This window comes from Cydia pomonella, chromosome 18, assembly GCF_033807575.1.
Source record: "Cydia pomonella isolate Wapato2018A chromosome 18, ilCydPomo1, whole genome shotgun sequence".
Taxonomy (NCBI): domain Eukaryota; kingdom Metazoa; phylum Arthropoda; class Insecta; order Lepidoptera; family Tortricidae; genus Cydia; species Cydia pomonella.
Genome location: NC_084720.1, coordinates 9,792,651 through 9,814,473, shown reverse-complemented (window position 1 = coordinate 9,814,473; position 21,823 = coordinate 9,792,651). Strand labels below are relative to the sequence as shown.

Genomic DNA, 21,823 nt, shown 5'->3' with positions numbered 1-21,823 from the left:
TTTATTAATCTTATTTTAATGTTTCATGAACGAAAGAACTTATCATACAAAAGTGGAATGGGACTTAGGTAACGTAACAAAGCAATATTGACTGATTTGAACAAAGCACATAAACTGTGGATGCTAATTTTAATATTGTCTGGAAGAAAATGTTTTAGGATTTAATCTGCCTTTATTGTAGCAGTACCTATTACTTATCAATATTTTTAACTTTATAGTAGGTATAATCGGTCGGTCTAAAAAAACGATTAGATACGTTTTACCTACCTACCTAACACTTAGAAGATGCTCCATATCGCTTAAACAACTGCTGTTGTAGAAAACCACTGAGATCAACTGGGTCAACCCCTCTGTACGGTCTCAGCCTTAGGCAAATTAAGACCGTTCATACATTTGGTCGAGCGTACTGTATGCGCGGTCTTGATTAGTCGCGCCACGCGCCGTTTTCGTCCAGTCCGCAGCCTTAGTGGCGAGCAACCAGCGCCGTGTTCGGCCGGGTGCACACCCGGCCAAACTGCATAGTATCGAACAACCAAGAGATTTCCATCCAACGTGCACCACTCGCATATTATACACGGACATACCGCTGGTCGCCATCAGTTGAGTTTGCATAGGTACTGAATAATGCTCTGACAATGGCGAGAGAGTGCCCTCCCAGATAGCATTTTAGACTTGGACCCGCCTTGCAACAAGTTTGACGTATCACAAGTGAAGGGTTGTGACAAGTTTGCGATGACAAGTATGTACACTTGACGCAAGCCTGGATCAAACCTCCTAGTTTCCCAACAACAAACTTGCAAGAAGTTTGTTTTGCAAACTATGTGCAATAATGACATGTTCGATTTGCATCGTGTTTGTTTCGACAATTTATATGCAATATTGACATTGTAAACCTTACATATTTTTTGTTTTAACAAACTATATGCAATACTGATATTATCAACCTCGCATGATGTTTGTTCTAACAAATTATACGCAATACTGACATGTCAGATTTACGTCTTTTTTGTTTCTACAATTTATATGCAAGGCTAACATGTCAAATTTGAATGATGTTTGTTTTCATAAACTATATGCAATAGTAACATCTCAGCTTTGCATAGTGTTTGTTTAACTAAAGGATTCTTCGTCACAATCGAGTGCGATGCTGGCGAGGCGTGAGCGAGGCGCGTCGCCGAGGTCCGAATGTTAGCCTCACGTCGTGACACGAGGCACACCGGTGTGTCGGACTGTCGGTGTCGCGCCCGCGCCGACGCCCCGCCGGCATCGCGCTGGAGTGTGACGAAGCCTTAAACTAACTAAATAAAACAAATTATTCATGGGTAATTGTGTAAGATTTTATTACAGTATTTATTAGGTATGGAACACAACATATTATTTTACAGTACATATGGTGCTACTTTCCCGCACGCGTGCGGGAATGAGCACTTTCTGTGCATATGTCGAAACTTTAAAGACCCATATACAGTACATATGGGTCGTTGTACGATACACGTGCGAATCAGTAATTCGCATCTAGTGTCGATTTCAAACACTCCCTTCGGTCGTATTTTAATTTATCACCACTCGTTGCGAATTTCCTATTTTTTGCACTTGTATCGTAAATAACTATTAAAGCACTATTGGTTAAACTGACTGGTGTCAGTATGCAATAATAATATATAAAGAGTACCAACATACAGTATTGTTACTTAATGCACAGACTCGTTATTTATCCCTTAATAAGACCCCAGTTATACACTGGGGAATACGTCTACAGTAAAAAAACCTAAATAATTAAAAAAAACACGTGGTAAATATATGCACTCTACCTATTAGTACACTTGATTTGACATATATTCTCTATTAAAACAGTGATATGATAACTCACCTTCCTTAACAGGCGTAGTGCATAAATTGACCACTTATTGCCGTGGATTTCTTAACACCAAAATTAAATACTGATGAAAAAAGTAAGTATAAGGTACGAAAGCAATATATATCAACTATATAATAATGGTTTTCTCAATTGAAAATGCTGAAGGATTCTTCCATTTTCTCATATTAGCTATGTTTAAAATATCGCCTCTGCCTTTATAAGGGTTATGCTTGTCTGTTTAGTCTTTCTGCCCTGAAACAAATAAATAATATTATAATGACATGCCGTTTTTACCACATACCAATCGACTTGAGGTATATATCATAGACGCATTAAGGTTACCTACTTTATACTTATTTTTTTAGGATCAGAAAAATAACAGTCAAACGTGGGCAGTTATTTCAGAAAATTGCGATGCAATGAAGGTAAATGGGTTTGTTTGCCATAATTTACTTTTCTATCGACACCGGCCTTAGAAACTAGGGATTTTCAAAGCATTAATCCTTACAGTAATTCTTACCTTCTTGTTGTCCTAACTTTAGCCTGATTCAGCCAATCGCTAATTATTTCTTTCAGGTTTTCTTCTGTCGCATCTTCGTAAACTTTCTTGCAGATTTCTGAATAAAAAACGATTTGAATTTACTTGTGCTTACGAAATTTTAAGCAGGCGTATGGGAAAGGTATAAATAATACTTTTTTAATATAATTATTATGATATGAGGCCGTTAATGTCAAAGTCGGTGTTGAGATACTTTAATGTTAGGAAATTTGGTCACAAAATATACTTACGTAAGATTATTTTACAGGTTTCTGTCTTTAAAAATGGTTTTTTATTGGAGTTCTTCATTTGTTTTCCAGTTAAGGAATATAGCTCGGCAACTTCGTCTTGTAGTATTCTTTTCAACATATTAGTGGTTAGACTTCGAATGTTTCTACCGCCAATACCAGCCAAAAATGATACCTATTAAATAAAAGTTACAAAATTACAAGATAAAAAACAATACATAAGTGTCGGACATAAGTAGACAAGTGTATACTGTATACTCACAATTGCCTGTTTGTTCCGGACTATTTGTAACTGGTCATTGAAATGACAAAAACTCGCATCATCCTTTACTGGAAGAGTAGCTAATAATTCAGAAATTTCTAAATTATCTTGTGTATATGCATTAAAGCTATCTGCTGTATGTGTCCCTAAAAGTATGTCAACTTTTCTATTCAATTCAGACATTTGTTTGGCCAAGTCAGTCACGACCTGGATTAAATGAGCCTGCTGCATGCCAAATTGTTTGCTTACGGAGCAGCCTACAACAATAATATGTAGTTAGATGGTGTCACAAGGGAGCTAAATTACATTTATGGAGAAAGCGTACATAATAATCCTTGACAAAGTAAAGCTCGCTACGCTCGGGATTCTAAAATAGAATGCACGATGAAAATACTTTTTCTCCACTCCACCTCGGAAAGGCGCTCTTAATATCCTTTAATAAGTGTGTGGAAAGTTACGTTTTATCCACATGTCCGAATATCATATCCGAATGTAACTTGATACAAATTCTAACAACAACAATATTATTCATTTTCTGCGATAATTTTGAATGATAAATATTGAATAGCAATAATTTTGATTACATTTGCATTATTTAACAGCTTGTATTTTCCTCGCATTGTTGTGGTGAAAAATGTTGTATTGCACTCGGCGGCAAAGTTTGTTCAACCTCTCGTGCTTTGAGGCCCTCGCACGCTCAAGATTCCACTTTTTGAACCACTCGCTACGCTCGTGGCTCAATTTCGGAATATTTCGCTGCCTCGGGTCTCAATATAAGCACGAGAAGTTAAACAACAACTTTGCCCCCTTGTATAATAAATAACTATTGCTAGGTACCATATGTAACACATGCCTATACTTTTTACGCCACCTTTGAGGAAAATAAAAGACCACTAAGACAATCAATACATCCACCATCCACCTGACATCTGTCATTCAACATCCGTTATTTGACGTCCGTCTTCAGACATTCGTCATCCGCCATTCGACAGTCATCCATCATCACAGACTAGATCCAAACACCGCTATATGAAGCATATGGAGCTCAGATTAGAAGCTAAGACCGCGAGGTCACCACAAATATAGGAGCTCTTTTGCTTATAAAATACTGCGCCGTGAGCCGCACAATTGAATTGATTCCTGTTCTAATTTATGCTACAACAACATGAAAATGATATTTGTTATTAATAAGGTCACAAATTAGTATATGGGAGCGCCCGTGTGTGGTGACCTCAAATAGTGTCGCATGCTCCGCGTCTAGTGGGTAAAAGAGATCCGTGTCCATCATCTTTCGTCGTCATCGTCATCATACCACAAATCACAATGGCCGCAAAGGTAAAAATTAAATAATGTAGCCCTAGATATTTTCACAGCACATATTCATATCACCACATTTCACAAACCAAGAGCAAAGTTTTTGCTACTCATGCCGATTTTAGTTCGTTGCCATGCTCACGATTCTGAATGATCATAGCTCGCTACGCTCGTGATTATATTATAGAATCGGCACTCGTTGCAATTACTAACTTTGCTCTCCTATTGCACAAATAACTATTTCTGAATAGGTGATGTGAAGAAATATTCTATCTACATCTAATCTAAAAACAATGACGAAAAAAACACATACCAGAGATACCGTTCGAGAAATTATTTGTGCAGGCTAGAGTATGAGTGGGACTACATACAATGATAGAGTTTCCATTTATTGCCCCATGGTTGTTAACTTCTGCACAGTTGTTAAATTCTTCAGGCACAATGTCTGCAACAAACACATAAAAGTCAAACAAAAAATTTAGTTTCTACAAATTATTTCTAAATCTGCTAAAAATGCGTATCAGATAAGCTGTCACACACGGTGGGTAGAGAATGTAGAGATTTAGGGTGACTCCCTTAAAAGTAGCTACCAAAGCTATTTTTATTCACCCAACACGATTAATAACCAAAAAAGAGACAGAAAAACGGACTTCGGTAAAAAAAATCAGTTTCAAATTTTATTTCTACGTAACCTCCTCGGGATCCTTAAAATAGACATGGTCAATATACAATAAACCAATTACCATATGCGTGGTCTTCAACTCCACTAGAACACAGATGGCCTTCTACAGCTGGGTTGTGTTGACAATTCATCTCTTTAGAGGAATTACTGGCATTTTTATTTGTGTCTGCTACTAACATGGCACTTATTTTAGGTTTAGGAGGAGTTGGATATTTAACTAAAACATTTTCTTTTTTTTTTAATATTTGCTGGGTTTTTGACATCTTCATAATGGGGTATTCATCTTCTGAGTTAGAGTCTTCTGGCAGGGATATTTTTTTTAGTCTTCTTTTTCTTTTTCTTACTTCCTCATCAGAATCCAAATTGGAAGTTTCTTCTGCTTTTTTCAAATGGAGACGGGCTTCGCTATAATTTTCTGAAAGTAAAAATGGATTCAGGAAAATTACGAAAAATATATATACGAGATGGTATTGTTTTTAGGGTTCCGTAGCCAAATGGCAAAAAACGGAACCCTTATAGTTTCGCCATGTCCGTCCGTCTGTCTGTCTGTATGTCCGAGGCTTTGCTCCATGGTCGTTAGTGCTAGAAAGCTGAAATTTGGCATGGATATATAAATTAATAACGCCGACAAAGTCATACAATAAAATCTAAAAATTTTACGTGTAGGGTACCTCCTCTACACGTAAAGTGGGGGTGAAATTTTTTTTTTGCTTCAACCGTACAGTGTGGGATATCGTTGGAAAGGTCTTTCAAAACTAATATGGGTCTTCAACAAACATTTCTTGATAAAGTGAATATATTCGGAGATAATTGCTCCGAAAGAAAGAAAATGTGTCCCCCCCCCCTCTAACTTTTGAACCATTAGTCCAAAAAATATGAAAAAAATCTTGGAAGTAGAGCTTAAGAAAGACATTAAATGAAAACTATAGCGGATATGATCAGTTTAGCTGTTTTTGAGTTATCGCAAAAAGTTTCCCCTTCATAGTAAAAAGACGTACACCCACAGTTCATCCCTTGGTTAACAATCTACCATACTTTAAGCTCCAGTTTAGCTTATTGTGATGGAAGAGTAACTACGGAACCCTACTCTGAGCGTGGCCTGACATGCTCTTGGCCGGTTTTATTTCCTTTTCAGGTAGGTCCGGAACCCTAAAAATATATGAAAATTTCATACCGTAGTATTTTAGAATTTTTATTTTATACTGCGGCCATTTATCCTCGGGTTCAGCTTTCCTTTTTAACAATTTGTCTTTTAATTCTTCTGTACGTACATTAGGGTACGAACATAAATTTTCATTTATTACCCAGTTTGATGCAATTATTCCTGGTGCATCAGCCTCGTCCACAAATGTAACGATGGCAAAATGAGCCATTAAATATAAAGAATCTGAAAATACATTACAAAATAAGTACCTATGAAGCATAGCTAAATTGACCAACGAAATAAGTAAGTAGTAACGATTTTGTCAATAATTCTGGGAGTTTTTCGACTATAAGCGGTTGCGGTGAACATACAGGATGGTTTTTTTAATGGGTCAGTATTGGCAGCTACTATAATCCCATGCCCCTATAAGAAGATTATCTTAGCGGGTCTTTAGATTTTTTTAAATTATAACATTGCAATTTTTATTTTAATGTAGGCAGCAACAAAATTGGTTAAAACAAAGTTTTTTAGTGCCATCTGTCCTGCTTCCATCAGGGATTTCATAGAGACCAAGCCATGTTAAGGCAAGGGCACTAGGAAAAACACAAATCAAAGAAAACGTTTCCCATACATTGTGAAAATGCTCTTTTATTACTTCGGTCAATCACTCACATACTCATATTATACGCTTTTTAAAATCATAATTTTGTATGAAGACATCACAATGGGGAAGGCAAATGTTAAAGGTTTTGATAGATGCCACCAGCATATGTTTCCCCAGTATCTAGTTTTGTTCTATGGGATTTCAGCCAAATCCCAAACTAAAATTTGACGGGGAAAACCTACGCTGGCGCCATCTGTAACAATACTCTGATGCTATTGGATTACTAAAAATCACGAAAGTCAAAGTTACTATTTTTTATACATTTTTTCACTTATGAAGACATGCTGCAAGCTGTAATGAATCACAGAAATATCCTTATGCGATTAAGTGAATAACCTTGTATTTTTAGCTAATGTATGGAAAATGTTTTCTTTGATACTAGGTGGCTTTCCTAGTGCTCTAAGGTTGGTTTCTTGATCTTAATCCGTGATAGAAACAGCGAATGGCATCAAATGTGTATTTTTAAATAATTCAATTTTCTCCCTGACTGTGCATTATTCAAAATTATTTAAATGTCATAAATTAAAAAGCTAAAAAAGGTTTCCTAAAACTATTATCGCGTAGCGGCACGGGGGTTTAGCAGCTACATACACTTGCAGCAGCTACATCCACTTCTACTATAGGACTAATATATAGGACTAATTTCAATATCGCGAAAAAAATGTTGGGTGTTTCATACACTTCGGCTCTGCAAAAGCAACTTGTATTAACAGTTTGACCAGGGGCATATTTCTCAAAAGCTTGTAACTTGTATTAACAAGTTACAAGCTTTTTAAAAATAGGCCCGGCTTGATATCCACATACCTGTAGTAAGTAATCATCCACTTTGACAAAACCCACAAGGCTAGTAAAGGATAGGACAGGAACAAAGGACATTATGGATTAAGACCTATGAATGCAGCATTTTGATTGCGACATGGTGATCATGAAAAGGGAGAAGAACAACTTTTCCCACAATATCCGACACAGGTTTTTCACATAGACTCATTTTTTCTTTTACTATATTAATTCCTATACTAGAACTTTCTATTAATGGTGTACCAAAGAAGTTTTCTTTAGTTGCAAACTCTTTACAGAGTATAACCATGCTCTGTACATTATTGGAAAACACTATGTTGCATACTGCTACAATATTACCATGTTTTAAAACACAATATGAATCCGGATGTGCTGTTTTTATTACAAAAGATTGAAATTTAATTGAGCTGAACTGCTGTAATTTATCACACCCTGGCAAAAGCAAGCCTGATGAGTGAGGTTTTAAAAATATTGGATAAATAGAACCACAAGGTAATATGTTTTTAGTCCAAAAGTTAGAATTACTCATTTCCCCGAACCTCTTAATTATTTGCTGAAGAGGTTTGGCCCCTTTTCTGATATTCTTTTTGAAAACCTGTAAAAAGTTTTCAAATGGAAATGCTGCACAGGAATCAAGTGCACCAAATTCATATACATCATCACTGAGGTGTACAAGACCATGTAGATTATAAGTTGCCATTTGGGCGCCATATAAATTGATGAATGTTTTGACAAAATGTTTTGTCAAAACATTCAGTGATGCAACCATCACACTCAGGAAATGTCATTCTGTTTTCCAAATAAACACCAGGCTGTCTACACTTTGTACATGAATAATAACCTGTGTGTCCTTTGACTCCTAATAGAAAAGATTTTGCCGGAGTATCACAAACAAAACCTTTAATAGCAACTTTAATGTTTTTGCCGTTAATAGTCAAACCCGAGTTAATCAATTTAGCAACTTCAGAAATAAATTCTTCCATAAAAGATGTGCAGCTAATAGGTTTTTTAGGGACACAATACACACCAATAGGGAACACAACCGATTTTATTGCAGGAACATTATAGACAGAACCCAAAATTGGCCAAAACTCCATTGTACTACTTTTAAATAATGGTAACCCATCAATGCTGATTAATAGAAGAATTTCATTATCATTTACACTAACAAATTTCAATATTTCCCTCAAATTTTTCTCCAAACCTATATGAGAGTAATGTCCTGGCTCAACAACTCGACAGATAACATTTGCCGGAGTCTTAAGTAATGATCTAGCATCAGCTGGCAAATCAAAACATTCATGATCTTTTAATATATTCAGCAATTCATTAGTAGCAACATGGGTTATTTGATTTTTGATAGCCCAATGTCTCAAACTATTTTTAAATGATTCATTCATATCAATTGGATTAACCTGGTCATCACTATCACTATCTGATAAAGGCTGTTCATTAATAAAATTATTAAATGCCGAATAATCATTATAAGCTGGAGTATTTTGTTGACTTGGAGAGGAATTGAAATGGTTTTGAGGAGGATGGGAACAATGTCAAGAGGACCCCGGGCTATTCAAGTCAAATTCGTTCTCTGCCATTAGCTGCACCACCTGACGAGAGTTGTGATGAGAAAACAATATGTTTTCCTCTGTGTGGCTGTCATTGGTCGAAATATTATTTGTTTGTGTGTTTTGTGCCATTTCTCGTTTTATTCTCTTTAACTGTCCCTGCCTAGACATTAGGACAAAAGGTTTTCGAGACATGTTCAGTTCTTCCTAAAGAAAATAAAAAATAGAAAATAAGTAAATATCTCCAGAAGCCGTCAGATTTTTAACTCTAGTCACCAATATCATTCCATATCGACTCATAGTAATGTTTTTGTACGCCTAGCATATCTTGGCATGTGACGCGCGAATTCATACTTCAAGCGTGACTCGAAGTATAAAGTAAATACGCTACAACCTGTAGGCCTAGCATATCTTACGTTGTACCCTGAACTCGCGCGTCAAAAGTCAAGTTATGCTAACAGGCAACACACACACAGTGAATCCTTCCTTAAAGCATCACCTCTGGGGTTGAAGACGTCTAAAGGCTAAAATGATATCTGCTTTCGTATAGATAGGCCGTATTCTCGTTAAAAACAACAAAATCGTTACATAAGGAAATTAAAGAATTTAACCTACTTACCTACTATGTCCAGTAACAATAAAAACTTTATCACAATATTCACAATACCAGCTTCATGCAGCCTCAGCCATCTTGTCTCGACCGCCTCTGCTGCCTCTGCTGGAGTTTTTTTTTTTCTTCATAAGGATTTTGGGCGGTAAATTGGTAATAGCACAATACGGCCGGCGAACGGATGGAGCTGTCAGGTAGACGCTAACCGCGCTATATACTGGACCATGATATTAAAAAACGGTCAAAGTTTTGTTAGACAAAAAAGTGCTCTATTTTTTGATTCTTAAGGTTTAAATTTAAGAACCTCATAATACGTATTATTAAAGCAAGTAGCGAAAGTTGCGTCAGTTCAACAACGAAGGATGATTCACGACGCTTACCGAACACTTGCGTAGCAACACGAATCGATCGTCCATTTTATGTCTGACATATTATTTATCGTTTAGTAGTACTGAAGTTAGGGGTCAAATTATATTAGACATTGAGACGATTCAAATAATTTTTTTTGAAATGTGAACTGCATATCGTCTTTGTTTTGGGTTTGCGAATTGGCGGCATGGCGGGAATTCGTACAATAACCAACTAATCAACTATTAATGTATTGTATTTGTCGAAAGAGTACGAAATTTCGCTTGTTTTGTTTTAATTAATAATAAAATAATCATAGAAACAATATTCATGTATGGAATCAGATATTTTTAGCATACTTACTTACGCCATTCAATAGATTTTTCTAGTACCTTGGAAAAATATAGTTAGCAATGGTCTTATTTAATTTTTGCCTAATCATTTTAGGAATCCTTTCTAAGATCAATTACCTGGTAACTTATAAAGCAGGTAACCAATAATTAGGAATACGGCAAATATTAATCCTTAAAAAAATAATAATATTTAAGTAGGTACATTAGTAGCAAGTTCTGGTCAAAGTACAACATATTTTCGGTATCTGAGGTACAACAAAGCAACTTTTTAGACAAGTAAGCTTCGTAATAGCACTTCCAATTGAGATTAGGCTGAAGTAATCCTACCATCGAGTAGCTAATTACTTATTTAACTTTAACCCATATATTATATTCTTTTTTTTTTATCTGTTAGCAAAACATGAAATCATCATCCTTGATGTAGGTACTTAACATTCGATATACTGACTTTTCATAAGACAATTTATATTTTGATTTTTTTCTTGAGATACCGACCGCTTTCAAGTTTCGTTGATAGCTTGATTTTGATGATTAATAATAACATTAATAACGTTTCAAATAATATGAATGAAGTAGGTATTTCAATAACCGTGGCAATGTGGAAATATTGCCAACTGTCCGAGGTAAAACTAGGACCAAGGTAAAAGAGTTACTTTAAATCAATACAAACTTAAATCTGAAAGATCATCATCCGTTTGCAGTAAAATTGAAAGATCATGTAGGTATTGTGTCCTTTTGATGATAATAATTATGTGCATGTAGGTACGTAATTTTACTAATTAATAAAATAATTTTATAAAAATTAACTTTGCAGCAACTTTGAAAAATAATTAAAGACCATGTTTCCAACTTAATGTTACACCAAAGTTAACAGCAACTTTAAACCAAACACGGAAATAGTATTTTATACAATCTTAATACAATAGAGAGCTTTTCAGTCGAGTACCGTGTTTAGGCAACGAAGCTTGCTGAGTTGCTTAAGTGAGGTACGAGATTGAAAAGCCTGATTATATCACTATTGTATACAATACTTATTCTACGAGCTAATAAAAATAGTATTTCTTTTACTATAAAACCTAAATAAGTAATGAAAATCGGTAAGTAGTACAAAAGACAAAAACGCGCGAGCCTCTGCCCGCCCGTCCCCCGTTCTATGGGAGCGCGGCGGCACGTGATTGGTCTATTTTTTTTTTATAGTTGATTACAGCGTATCGAAAAAATTTTGTACACTTGAGTTGGGAGTCCATATATGAAAAATATGCAATTATAGTTTTGTATAAGAAATCTTAATTCAACCATTACAGTCGACGAGTAGAAAAATCAACTTTGATACTTGAAACATCATCAAAGTTTGCAGCAATTTAGAATTTTTTTTTTATTAAGCTTGCAGTTTGACGTTACACCAAAGTTTGCAGTAGCTTTAAAATAAATTTGAAAGATCATTTTTGCAAATTAACATATCAGCAAAGTTTGCAGCAACTTTGAAATATCATGCTTGCCACTTGAAAAAACGTCAAAGCTTGCAGCAACTATAAAAATAATAATAATATCATGTTTGCAACTTGAAGTCACAACAAAGCTTGCAGCAATTATAAAACAAACTTGAAAGACCATCTTTGCAAATTGAAATATAAACAAAGTTTGTAGAAACTTTGAAACAAATGTCAAAAATCATATTTGCAACTTGCAGTATCTTCAAAGTTTGCAGCCATTTTGAAAGATTATATTCGAAACATGAAATAAAATGCAAGATTGCGACAATACTGCAACATATTTGAAGCATTATATATCAAATTTATAAGTTGCTCCAAGATTGATACAAGCTTGCCTTGTTACATTTGACGTAGCAATTTATAATCAAAGAAAAATTATATTTGCTGCAAGGTGATCTGCTATCTGGGCTGGGCCGAGTACCTACTGAGCACTCGGCCGAGGGCACTCTCTCGCCACTGTACTCGGTACGTGTGATCAAGGCCTAAAATGAACGGTAAGTATCTACCTACCTACAATACCTACTTAATTAAACTCACAGTGCACGAACGTATAAAAAAACGGATTCAAATTTCAAATATGCCATTAAGTGCCAATTACATTCATTCTTTATCAAGCCCGACGTCGGGCCCGAGCAAGGGTATTTTTCCGTTTCACTAAAAAATACTTTGTCTCTAATTGCCAAAAATGTTCAGTGCTTGATATTTTTACACATTAACCATTTTTTCCATTTCAAATACTGTTTACGATGTGCTGATATTCCGTGAAACGGAAAACGATTAACCAGCGCAACATTGGTACTGGTCTATAACAGCGAAAATCGAAGTTCGTCAATTGCGGGCATTTTTCTCTGCCACTCTAATTACATCTTAATGAGAGTAAAAGAGAAAGATCCTAATTTGCGAATTTCGGTTTTCGCGGTAGGCCCCCTGATTTCGGGGAAGTGTGGATGTAATTGGCGCTTTATACAAGTGGCCTTTAAGCCCCCTCCAGACTATGCGCGTGAATCGCGGCGCGACTTCGCGGAGCGAACATACCGCGACGTTGACGTAGACTCCACACTCGCACAAGTTCACGGCGATTTCGCAGTTTAGTTCGCGGCAAGATGGCGCCGAAGCGTCAGCTGATCGGATTTAGTTTGCGGCAAGGCACTGATTCAAACTGGGAACTGTCAAATTCACCCATCACCCAATATAACCAAGTAGCCGCCATAGAAGGTTATGACAGTTCAGATTAACTGACTCGTGAGCGAATCGTGGCGCGAAGCGAAAGCGACTGTGGAGTTTTGCAAATTCGCGCTTCGCGTCTCCTTTGACGCGGGCACATTACGGACAAAAAACGGGGAATAAGGCGCGAAGGCGTGAACAATCTGCGAAATCGACGCGAGAGCCCTCCACACTCGCGTTCGCGGCTTCACGCCTCGATTCGCGCACGAGTGTGGAGGACCCTTTATATTATTGTGACCTTATGTATGTAGGTACCATTCTATAGGACCTATTAATTAAATTCACGCTTGCTAATTAACGGACCCGATGTCAGGCCCGAGCTTGGCCCGAGCAAGAATCGTTTTCCGTTTGACGAAATATCAGCACATCGTTACCATGAAATAGTTCAAGTGCAATAATAACAAAACATTGAACATTTTAGGCAATTCGAGACAAAGTATTTTTTACATGTCAAATATTGTTAAAGACGTTCTGATATTTCGTGAAACGGAATACCGCCCTTGCAAGTCATCGACCGCAAGTGCCAGGCAGCCGGATGGATCTAATAAGCCCTTTAGTTACCTACCAATCTATACGAGACCACCCACGGACGTGCCCCACGGCCTTTGAAAGGTTTGAAACAAACGTTAATGCTGCATTTTTTAGGTGTCGACAAACTGCTTCATTGCTGCTGGTATTTACGTACTGATACTGGGCTGTTCGTTGCTGTGCCTCCGCAAGGCGAATCAAAACGCAAAACGAAAAGAGGCTAAGCTGTTGGATGACAAGTTGAGCTGCACATTCGAAGTTGTTGAGTTAACTGAGAAGCAAAAGAAAAAGATCACATAGGAAGCTGATAGTCTTAACTATTACGGCGCAATCACACTACCGGCATTTTCTGCACTTTGACTGCGGCAAACGAGTGTGTGGCTGCACCATTACAACATTATTAGTTTTTTTAGAGAGTCCAAATAATAATTTCTTCTAAAATTAATTTTATTTGTACTAAATGTTTAGTACTTATCCGAAGTTAGGGCTAGTCACCCACATATTAACCGTGGTCCCAACTGCTTTGTACCACAGTGGGTCCACGCCCACGGGTATTTTTTTTACCCGTTGTCCCACCGTTCTAAACAGGGTCCTACGGGAAACGTTTCCTGCACAACTTAACTAGACGAAACCCTGGTCCTATTTCTGGGTGGTTTGCCCTTCGAGCATCTGAAGCTACCTAACTATTGATTTTGTGTGACGTCCGTGACAACATTACACTTAGGGGAAAAAGCGGGCAAAATAGGAACCCCGCGTTAAGTTGTGAAGGACATGTTTTTTTAAAAGTAACAGTGCTGTGGGACCATGGTTAAAATAAATTAATTTAGATTGTAATTTAGAATGGTGGGACAAAGGATAAAAAAATACCCGTAGACCCACTGTGATACAAAGCCAAAGTTGGGACCACGGTTAATACGCGTAGTTACAGACTAAGAAAACGAGTACCTAACGTATACCTATAATATACACCGTGTTTTTATTGAATTCTGTTAACTTCGGGGTATTGGTAAGTACGTTTAAGGAAACTCCATGACATAGTTATTTTCCAAAAAAAAAATTTTTTTTAATATTTTTTTTGTATTTTTTTGTGTTATAAAAAGTAGTTTAATGTTGCATATATCATTGTTTTTGCACGGGCATTACATTTATCTCATTCAAACAATTGAAAATTGTGACATGTCAATGTCATTTCGAACATCGATCGTCCGAGATAGTACCTACGTTTAGAAGCAAATGTATTAACCCGTACTAAACACTAATCAATATGTGAACGGGCCCTAAGATAAGTGTACACACTCGTAAGGGCTTTATAAGATAAAAATAAAATAATGATTATCTCCGAAATGGAGTTACTTAGAATACCGGTGTCTTTGAGAAAGGTATTTAATTTAAGCTCAGGAATGCACCCTTGAAAATAAGGCAAATCAAAAAAAACACGGTGTATATTACATGCCAAGAGTAGTAAAGTACATTAAAGTATGTGGTCTGAGGGTTACTTATTTACTGGCCGAGGTATGTATACTATTTTTCTGCTCGACGGAACCCGAATACGGCAAAAATAGATAGGTATTTTAAAGCTTAGTTGTAGTATAGGTACCACTTGCTGTAACGTAATATTTGTACCAATTTAAAATAATTTATTGATTAAATAGCCCTAATTTATTATTCCCCTTTTATCTGGTATTTCTTAATTTTTTTATCATCTGCCTACCACGCACGCACTATACTCTCGGCAGTCGGATTATATTTTGGTCAGTCTCTGTACTGTGTTAAGCGACTAAACTATGTTTCAATATCGAACCTAAGATAATAAAATGACAGCTTAATTTACCAACGCCTTCATGTCTTTTGCTCGTCTAGCGAATTCCTTTTGAGACCTTTCTTAGGTTAGCCTAAACTAACCAGATTAATTTCTCAGATAATGAGTTTATTATTATTGCATTATTTCTAACATTATGGAACTACACCACGGTTCAGCTCAATCAGACACGGTCTACTACCTAGTCGCAATTAAACTTACAATACGTTAAAACAAATAAATACAGTCACCAATGTCAGCATCAAATTCCAAATGGCATCCTTAGAATCAGAAAACATGCTTATTCCAATGGTAACAATGCAACGGTGTCATGTCATATCTACGATCTATTTGGCCACTTTGGCCGTCACTATCTCACTATTTATTTGATGCTGACTGTATCTACTTACGAGTATACTCGTACTAAAAAGCGTTGCGTTAAAACTTGACCTTTTCGATTGCGATGCTTTAATCGATGTTCGAACTTGTAACGTCAGGTTTTAACGCAACGCTTTTTAATTAAGTTCTCGTGTAAACGAGGCCTTATGCAGTGGTATTTATTAACCAAAAATATGGGCATTTTAAATTCTTTATTGAATATTGGCATTGGAAATAGAAAAGCTGTATTTTGTACTAAATTATTAATAGCATATTGACTGGCGATAATTTACAATTTAAATGATTTCACTTCTTCCCACGGGTCGCTCAAACGTCGTTTCTATATTTACATTCTTTATTTCTTTGCTGTTTGAAGCACTTTCCTGAAAAAAGATGATACCAAGTTACCTGTACGTATTGTTTATTCGTCATCTGAGGGCCTACCGCGATCGCGAGTGTTTCGCGGTAAGCTACTCTGTCTTCGTCAACCAAGTAGGTACTTATAAAAGTTATAAAGAGCACAGGTTGGCAACGGACATACTAAATAAGTTTTTGGCAAAAATTCCATTTTTAGGGTTCCGTAGTCAACTAGGAACCCTTATAGTTTCGTAGTCAACTAGGAACCCTTATAGTTTCGCCATGTCCGTCTGTCTGTCTGTCTGTCTGTCTGTCCGAGGCTTTGCTCCGTGGTCGTTAGTGCTAGAAAGCTAAAAATTCGGCATGGATATATAAATTAATAAAGCCGTACGTCGCACGTACATATAAAAAATTTTTTTTTGACGGTACCTCCCCTACACGTAAAGTGGGGGTGATTTTTTTTTTGCTTCAACCCTACAGTGTGGGGTATCGTTGGAAAGGTCTTTCAAAACTAATAGGGGTCTTCAACAAACATTTTTTGATTTAGTGAATATATTCGGAGATAATCGCTCCGAAAGAGAAAAAAAATGTGTCCCCCCCCTTCTAACTTTTGAACCATAGGTCCAAAAAATATGAAAAAAATCGTGGAAGTAGAACTTAAGAAATACATTAAATGAAAACTATAGCGGACACGATCAGTTTAGCTGTTTTTGAGTTATCGCAAAAAGTTTCTCCCATAGTAAAAAGACTTACTTTAATTAGATACTGATTATGCGAATTTACCTATTTGTTTAACTCGCGTGAAAGGTACCGTTTCATCCCTTGGCTAACAATTTACTATACTTTAAGCTCCAGTTTAGCTTATTGTGACGGAAGAGTAACTACGGAACCCTACACTGAGCGTGGCCCGACATGCTCTTGGCCGGTTTTTGTTACAAGCTTTTATCGCTGACTGTACTTTTTTTTAGACAGGCGTTACAGGCGGCTAATACTCATCGAGCCACAATTCTAAAAACCCCAAACACAATTAGGTTGCGTTGTTTTATCACAGAGTTCCTATGGCCACCTCCTATTTCCATTATCAGATCAGCTCGATGGTACCATAATATTGCATTGTCACCCGACTTACAAATGCATGCAAAATTTCAGCTCAATCGGAAACCGGGAAGTGGAAAAAATTTAACTTGCAAGATTTGATTACAGACCGACAGACAGACAATGGGACAGGTGAAACTAAATAAAAGCTTGTAAAAAACAGTTTTTAAAATTTAAAAGTGTTATTTAAAAGCACAGAAAAGGAATACAGAGAGGCATAAAGTAGTGCAAAGTGACAAGATAGAGTCAGACCAAGCCAAGTTGGCAACGATTTTGATAGCCCAGCCTGTGCAAGTGTTAAGTGACGTCATAATTTCATAGAAGTTTGACGTTTTAAATAACACTTGCTGTCAAAATCGCTGCCAACTTATCTTCTTCTGACTCTAGCGTATGTTAAAAGGCGGATCAACTACATACGACAACTTTAGGTACTTATTCTTGGAAGGCATTCAAAGTCTTGCACCAACCTGTGTCGCATCTGCCTCCTCGTCTCTCGGTTGGTTGGGATTAAGCCAGGGATCAGCCAGGATCTGGGGTATCTTCACTCGCATCTTCAGAGGCGCTAGTACCTTGGTGATGAGCTTCCGGCATTCTGCGGAGACTCTAGGTTCGCGAGGGAACGACACTTTATTCTGGACCTGCTGTAATTATGAACATTCTTTAGTCCTATGAAGTTGCTCTGATAGCGTCTGCACCTAATTTTGCTAGTGAAACTTGCAATAATGACGTTTTTTCCTCAATTAAACTGTCTAGTGTTGTCAGCTGTGCGATGTGATTTTCAGAATGTTTACGAAAATCATTTTGAAGGCAGGTATCAATTTCTAGGTAGTTAGTGCTAGGACTTAAATTTAATAAAATATAGATCTTCGTCTGTTACACAGTAGACACTTACTTTTAATAACTGCGTATAGTTGGTGTCATCAAACGGCAGGCGTCCATACACGATAGCGTAAAGAACAACCCCCATGCTCCATATATCAGAGTCCTGTGGTTTGTAAGGAACCCCCTTAAGAATTTCTGGAGAAGCATACGCGTAGCTGCCGCAGAAGGTTTCACTCAGGGCATACACCCCGTTCTTAGGTTTCATGTGGCCTCTTGCAAAGCCAAAGTCAGATAGTTTTATGTTGAGACCGTGGTCCATTAGGAGGTTTTCGCATTTGATGTCTCTAAAAAAAACGGTTATCGAGAAAGAAACTTGAAGAGACTAAAGATATGATTGTGAAGAGAGCACAAGGTACCTACGTACAACGACAGTAGACTAGGCATCAAACTATACTTCAAGTACGAAACATTATCTTGTGAAGGGGAAATGTGATAAGCCTTGAGACACTTAAGCCTAAAATACAGCATATAACTAGTAAGAAATAATGGGCTCATATTCGACTACGGTATATCATCCGTATCATTTCGGTCTTCCAGCTTGTTCAGTTATTTTTATTACTTTATTTATTTATTTTTTATTTACAGATACATCACAATTACAGAATATTTGATCAAAAAGTATCGTTAAACCACAATGGTTTGTCTCGATACTTCACATCAGTAGTTAGTTTTCCTGCGCGTTTTTCACCATTTTGCATCGGGTATTTTTTAGCAGAAAGCAGTTTTCTGTATATGTTTTCTTACTATGTGAACCTCACCTATGCACGACGCCGCGTTCGTGGCAGTAGTCCACCGCCTCGACCAGCTGCCGGAACCACCGGCGCCCGCGCACCTCATCTATATGCTGATCCTTACGGATTATGTCGAGTAGGCTGCCGTTTTCTGCATATTCCATTACTATGTAAACCCTGTAAGAATTTTGTTACACATATCACAGCAATTGCAGTTCTTTGAATGAGCTCTGCACTATTCCAATGAACAAGTATAGGTTTGCTCATCACAAAACATTTTACTCTTAGCGGCACTGGAATATAGGACGGCGTAGTAAATTGGTTATATAGTTCCTACCCTATATAACTACATGGCTAGCTTTGTTTTAATTTTTAATGTGGATTTATTAGACCTGTGTGTTGTTTCAATGGCCTGGAGGAACCGTATTAAGTTTTCATGTTTGAGCCCCTTCACAACTTCTATTTCTCTAGGTAGAAACTTCTTGAGATAGTCGCCCGGCGCTTGGAACTTGCTTATTATTTTTATTGCAACCTGGCAATTGTGCCTGTCGCTGGATGCTACCTGAGTAAACGTATGTTATTTTAATCATTAAAATTGTGAATAAAAATATTAACGTTCATTTTAAAATATGACGTCCTAACAGATGCATATTTGTTCATGCAAAGGAGTATAAACATTATAAATTAAGGATTTATTGCAGACTGTAAGTAGATACTCCTCTTTGTAAAGTATGTATGTATGTATATACTTTATTGTACATAGAAATAAAAACACGAAAAACACAGTTACAGAGTAAATTAAATACAACAAAGGCGAACTTATCCCTGTATGGGATCTCTTCCAGTTAACCTTTGAGGAAATGAGTAAAACAGAAGTAACGGTGAATGAATGACAAACACAAACAAAAGTGTACAATCACTGAAATTCGAACCAGAAAAGTAAAGGAAATTAAAAAAGTAGAAGTACTCAATGGAACTAGGAAGTCGTAACCAAAGTATCGGAAAGCCACAATTTTTTAAGCTTCTCCTTGAGTGATGCTACAGATTGGGATTGCCTCACGGACACCGGAATCTCGTTCCATAACTTGACGGCATGGACAGTAAAGGATTTCTTGTATGTGCGCGTCGTATTGGAAGGAATCGTGAGTAAAAGATTGGTGCTTGATCGAAGGCGATGACCACTACCAGCAGCTAAATAACTAAACCTTTCGGAAAGGTAAGGTGGCGAAGCAGGATTAAATAGAACATTGAAAAGCAATGATAGGACATCCACATCTCGTCGACGACGAATCGGAAGCCAGCCAAGCTGAGATCGAAACTGGGATACATGATCAAACTTACGTAGACCGAAAATGTATCGAATACAAATATTTTGCAATCGCTCGAGTTTGTCCAGTAACTCCTCACTAAGGTCCAAGAAAGCAGTATCAGCGTAATCTAACAACGGGAGTAAAAGTGAACATGCGAGAGTTATTTTGGTTTGAAGAGGAAGGAAATTTTGAAGACGCCTTAGTGAGTGGAGAGACGCAAAAAGTTTATTGCTAATGTCAGAAACATGAGCTGACCAGGACAAGGTTTGATCAATGATGATACCCAAGTTCTTAACTGTAGAAGAAAAAGGGATAATTGTTCCGTCAAAACGCACTTTGGGTACCACCATCTCTGACAATTTGGACACAAAATAAGGACCACCAATGACAATTGCTTGCGATTTTTTTGTATTAACTTTCAAACCAAACTTATTCGCCCAGCAACGAATTGACTCAAGGTCGCCATTTATTTTATCAACTAAAGATGAAAAATCATCAATGCTAGCCGCTGCGTAAATCTGTAAATCATCCGCGTAAAGGTGGAAGTTACAATTTAAGGACTCAGTAATGCCATTAATGAAGATCGAGAAAAGGAGAGAGTATCCCTCCTTGGGGGACACCAGCAGAAAGGTCACACTACTCCGAGACCTTGTCGTCAACCTTGACACGCTGGCGCCTCCCAAAGAGATAGTTACGGAACCAAGACAAAGCTGCAGGAGAAACATTTAACGTACGAAGGATATGAAGGAGAATATCAAAATCCACCGTATCAAAGGCACTACTGAAGTCTAAAAGTACCAGGACCGTGAGCTTTTTATTCTCAATATTAAAACGAATGTCATCAGTGACCTTCACCAAAGCCGTGACAGTGCTATGCCCGGGGCGGAAACCTGACTGAAACCGATTCAACAAATTATGCTTGTGGAGATGTGAAAGGAGGCGACGATTAACAAAATGTTCGATGATTTTAGACAAAACTGGGAGAATGGAGATGGGTCGATATTGAGAAAAGGATGTGGGATTAGAAGTTTTAGGAAGTTAAAGTTATCATATAAACAGTAAGTATGTGTTAATTCATTATCGACTTCCTTCGTCGTTTCGGTATATTCCAACTCTTTAGGTGCTATGATAGATAGATAGATAGATAGAATATATAATTGATAAAAATAAAATCTCAACCTTAGGCATACAAATTTTCGTTGGTGTACAGTTTACAAACTCATACTTATAGTTAGGTACCTATTTTAAAATAATGAGTACCTACATATTTATTTATTATTTTGTTACCTTCACGGTGGCGTAAGACCCTGAGCCAATAGTCCTACCAAGTATGTAGCCATGGGTTTCCAGCACAGTTAATTTTCTTTCAGGTTTTGCTGGTACCACACCAGTATGCACGGTAGCCGTAGGCTCTGTCGACATTTCGCCGAGGACATTTTCATTGGCTCTTACATCCGGCCCCGGCATATCACAGTAAATTTAATTTGCTTTAGGAACGTATTGAATTTTGATCATATAATTCATTTTGCCGAATAAATATATTTTGTATTTTTTTTGGGTTTATATTTCACTCATTCATTTTGTCAAGTGATTTGATTGACGCAGAGACTTTGTTTTAAATTAACCGCGAAGGTGTCATAGAA

The 21,823-nt window shown here is 37.1% G+C and overlaps 2 protein-coding genes across 3 annotated transcripts; both read right to left on the bottom strand.

The window, feature by feature from the left end:
* Positions 1-1,312: 1,312 nt before the first annotated feature.
* Positions 1,313-6,271, bottom strand: LOC133527604 (uncharacterized). The gene is made up of 7 exons (XM_061864684.1): positions 6,077-6,271; positions 4,964-5,317; positions 4,534-4,665; positions 2,907-3,163; positions 2,648-2,819; positions 2,379-2,475; positions 1,313-2,110 (listed from the first exon to the last, which is right to left on the bottom strand). Exons 2-7 carry the CDS (start codon positions 5,169-5,171, stop codon positions 2,083-2,085), a joined length of 894 nt encoding a protein of 297 aa, XP_061720668.1. The 5' UTR covers positions 5,172-5,317; positions 6,077-6,271; the 3' UTR covers positions 1,313-2,082.
* Positions 6,272-16,002: 9,731 nt separating this feature from the next.
* On the bottom strand, positions 16,003-21,782 carry LOC133527600 (testis-specific serine/threonine-protein kinase 3-like). Of its 2 annotated transcripts, none has more exons than XM_061864679.1 (6): positions 21,468-21,782; positions 19,263-19,432; positions 18,898-19,047; positions 18,150-18,423; positions 17,725-17,895; positions 16,003-16,188 (listed from the first exon to the last, which is right to left on the bottom strand). In XM_061864679.1, the coding sequence occupies exons 1-6, from the start codon at positions 21,645-21,647 to the stop codon at positions 16,102-16,104; spliced, it is 1,032 nt and encodes a 343-aa protein (XP_061720663.1). In that variant the 5' UTR covers positions 21,648-21,782; the 3' UTR covers positions 16,003-16,101. The 2 variants fall into 2 exon arrangements, with proteins under 2 accessions (XP_061720663.1, XP_061720662.1); XM_061864678.1 differs by having other exon boundaries at positions 17,725-17,898; positions 21,468-21,780.
* Between the last annotated feature and the right edge of the window lie 41 nt (positions 21,783-21,823).

What these genes read in the sequence shown, in the direction of transcription:
- LOC133527600 (XM_061864678.1), bottom strand. Translation starts at nt 21,647, where the DNA reads ATGCCGGGGCCGGATGTAAGAGCCAATGAAAATGTCCTCGGCGAAATG. An exon ending in GCCATTGAAACAACACACAG is followed by an intron (nt 19,048 to 19,262) that starts GTCTAATAAATC and finishes AAATTCTTACAG; the next exon opens with GGTTTACATAGTAATGGAAT. An exon ending in GAACGCGGCGTCGTGCATAG is followed by an intron (nt 18,424 to 18,897) that starts GTGAGGTTCACA and finishes CGTTTTTTTTAG; the next exon opens with AGACATCAAATGCGAAAACC.
- LOC133527604 (XM_061864684.1), bottom strand. Translation starts at nt 5,171, where the DNA reads ATGAAGATGTCAAAAACCCAGCAAATATTAAAAAAAAAAGAAAATGTT. An exon ending in AGTTGAAGACCACGCATATG is followed by an intron (nt 4,666 to 4,963) that starts GTAATTGGTTTA and finishes TGTTTGTTGCAG; the next exon opens with ACATTGTGCCTGAAGAATTT. An exon ending in AACCTGTAAAATAATCTTAC is followed by an intron (nt 2,476 to 2,647) that starts GTAAGTATATTT and finishes TTTTTTATTCAG; the next exon opens with AAATCTGCAAGAAAGTTTAC.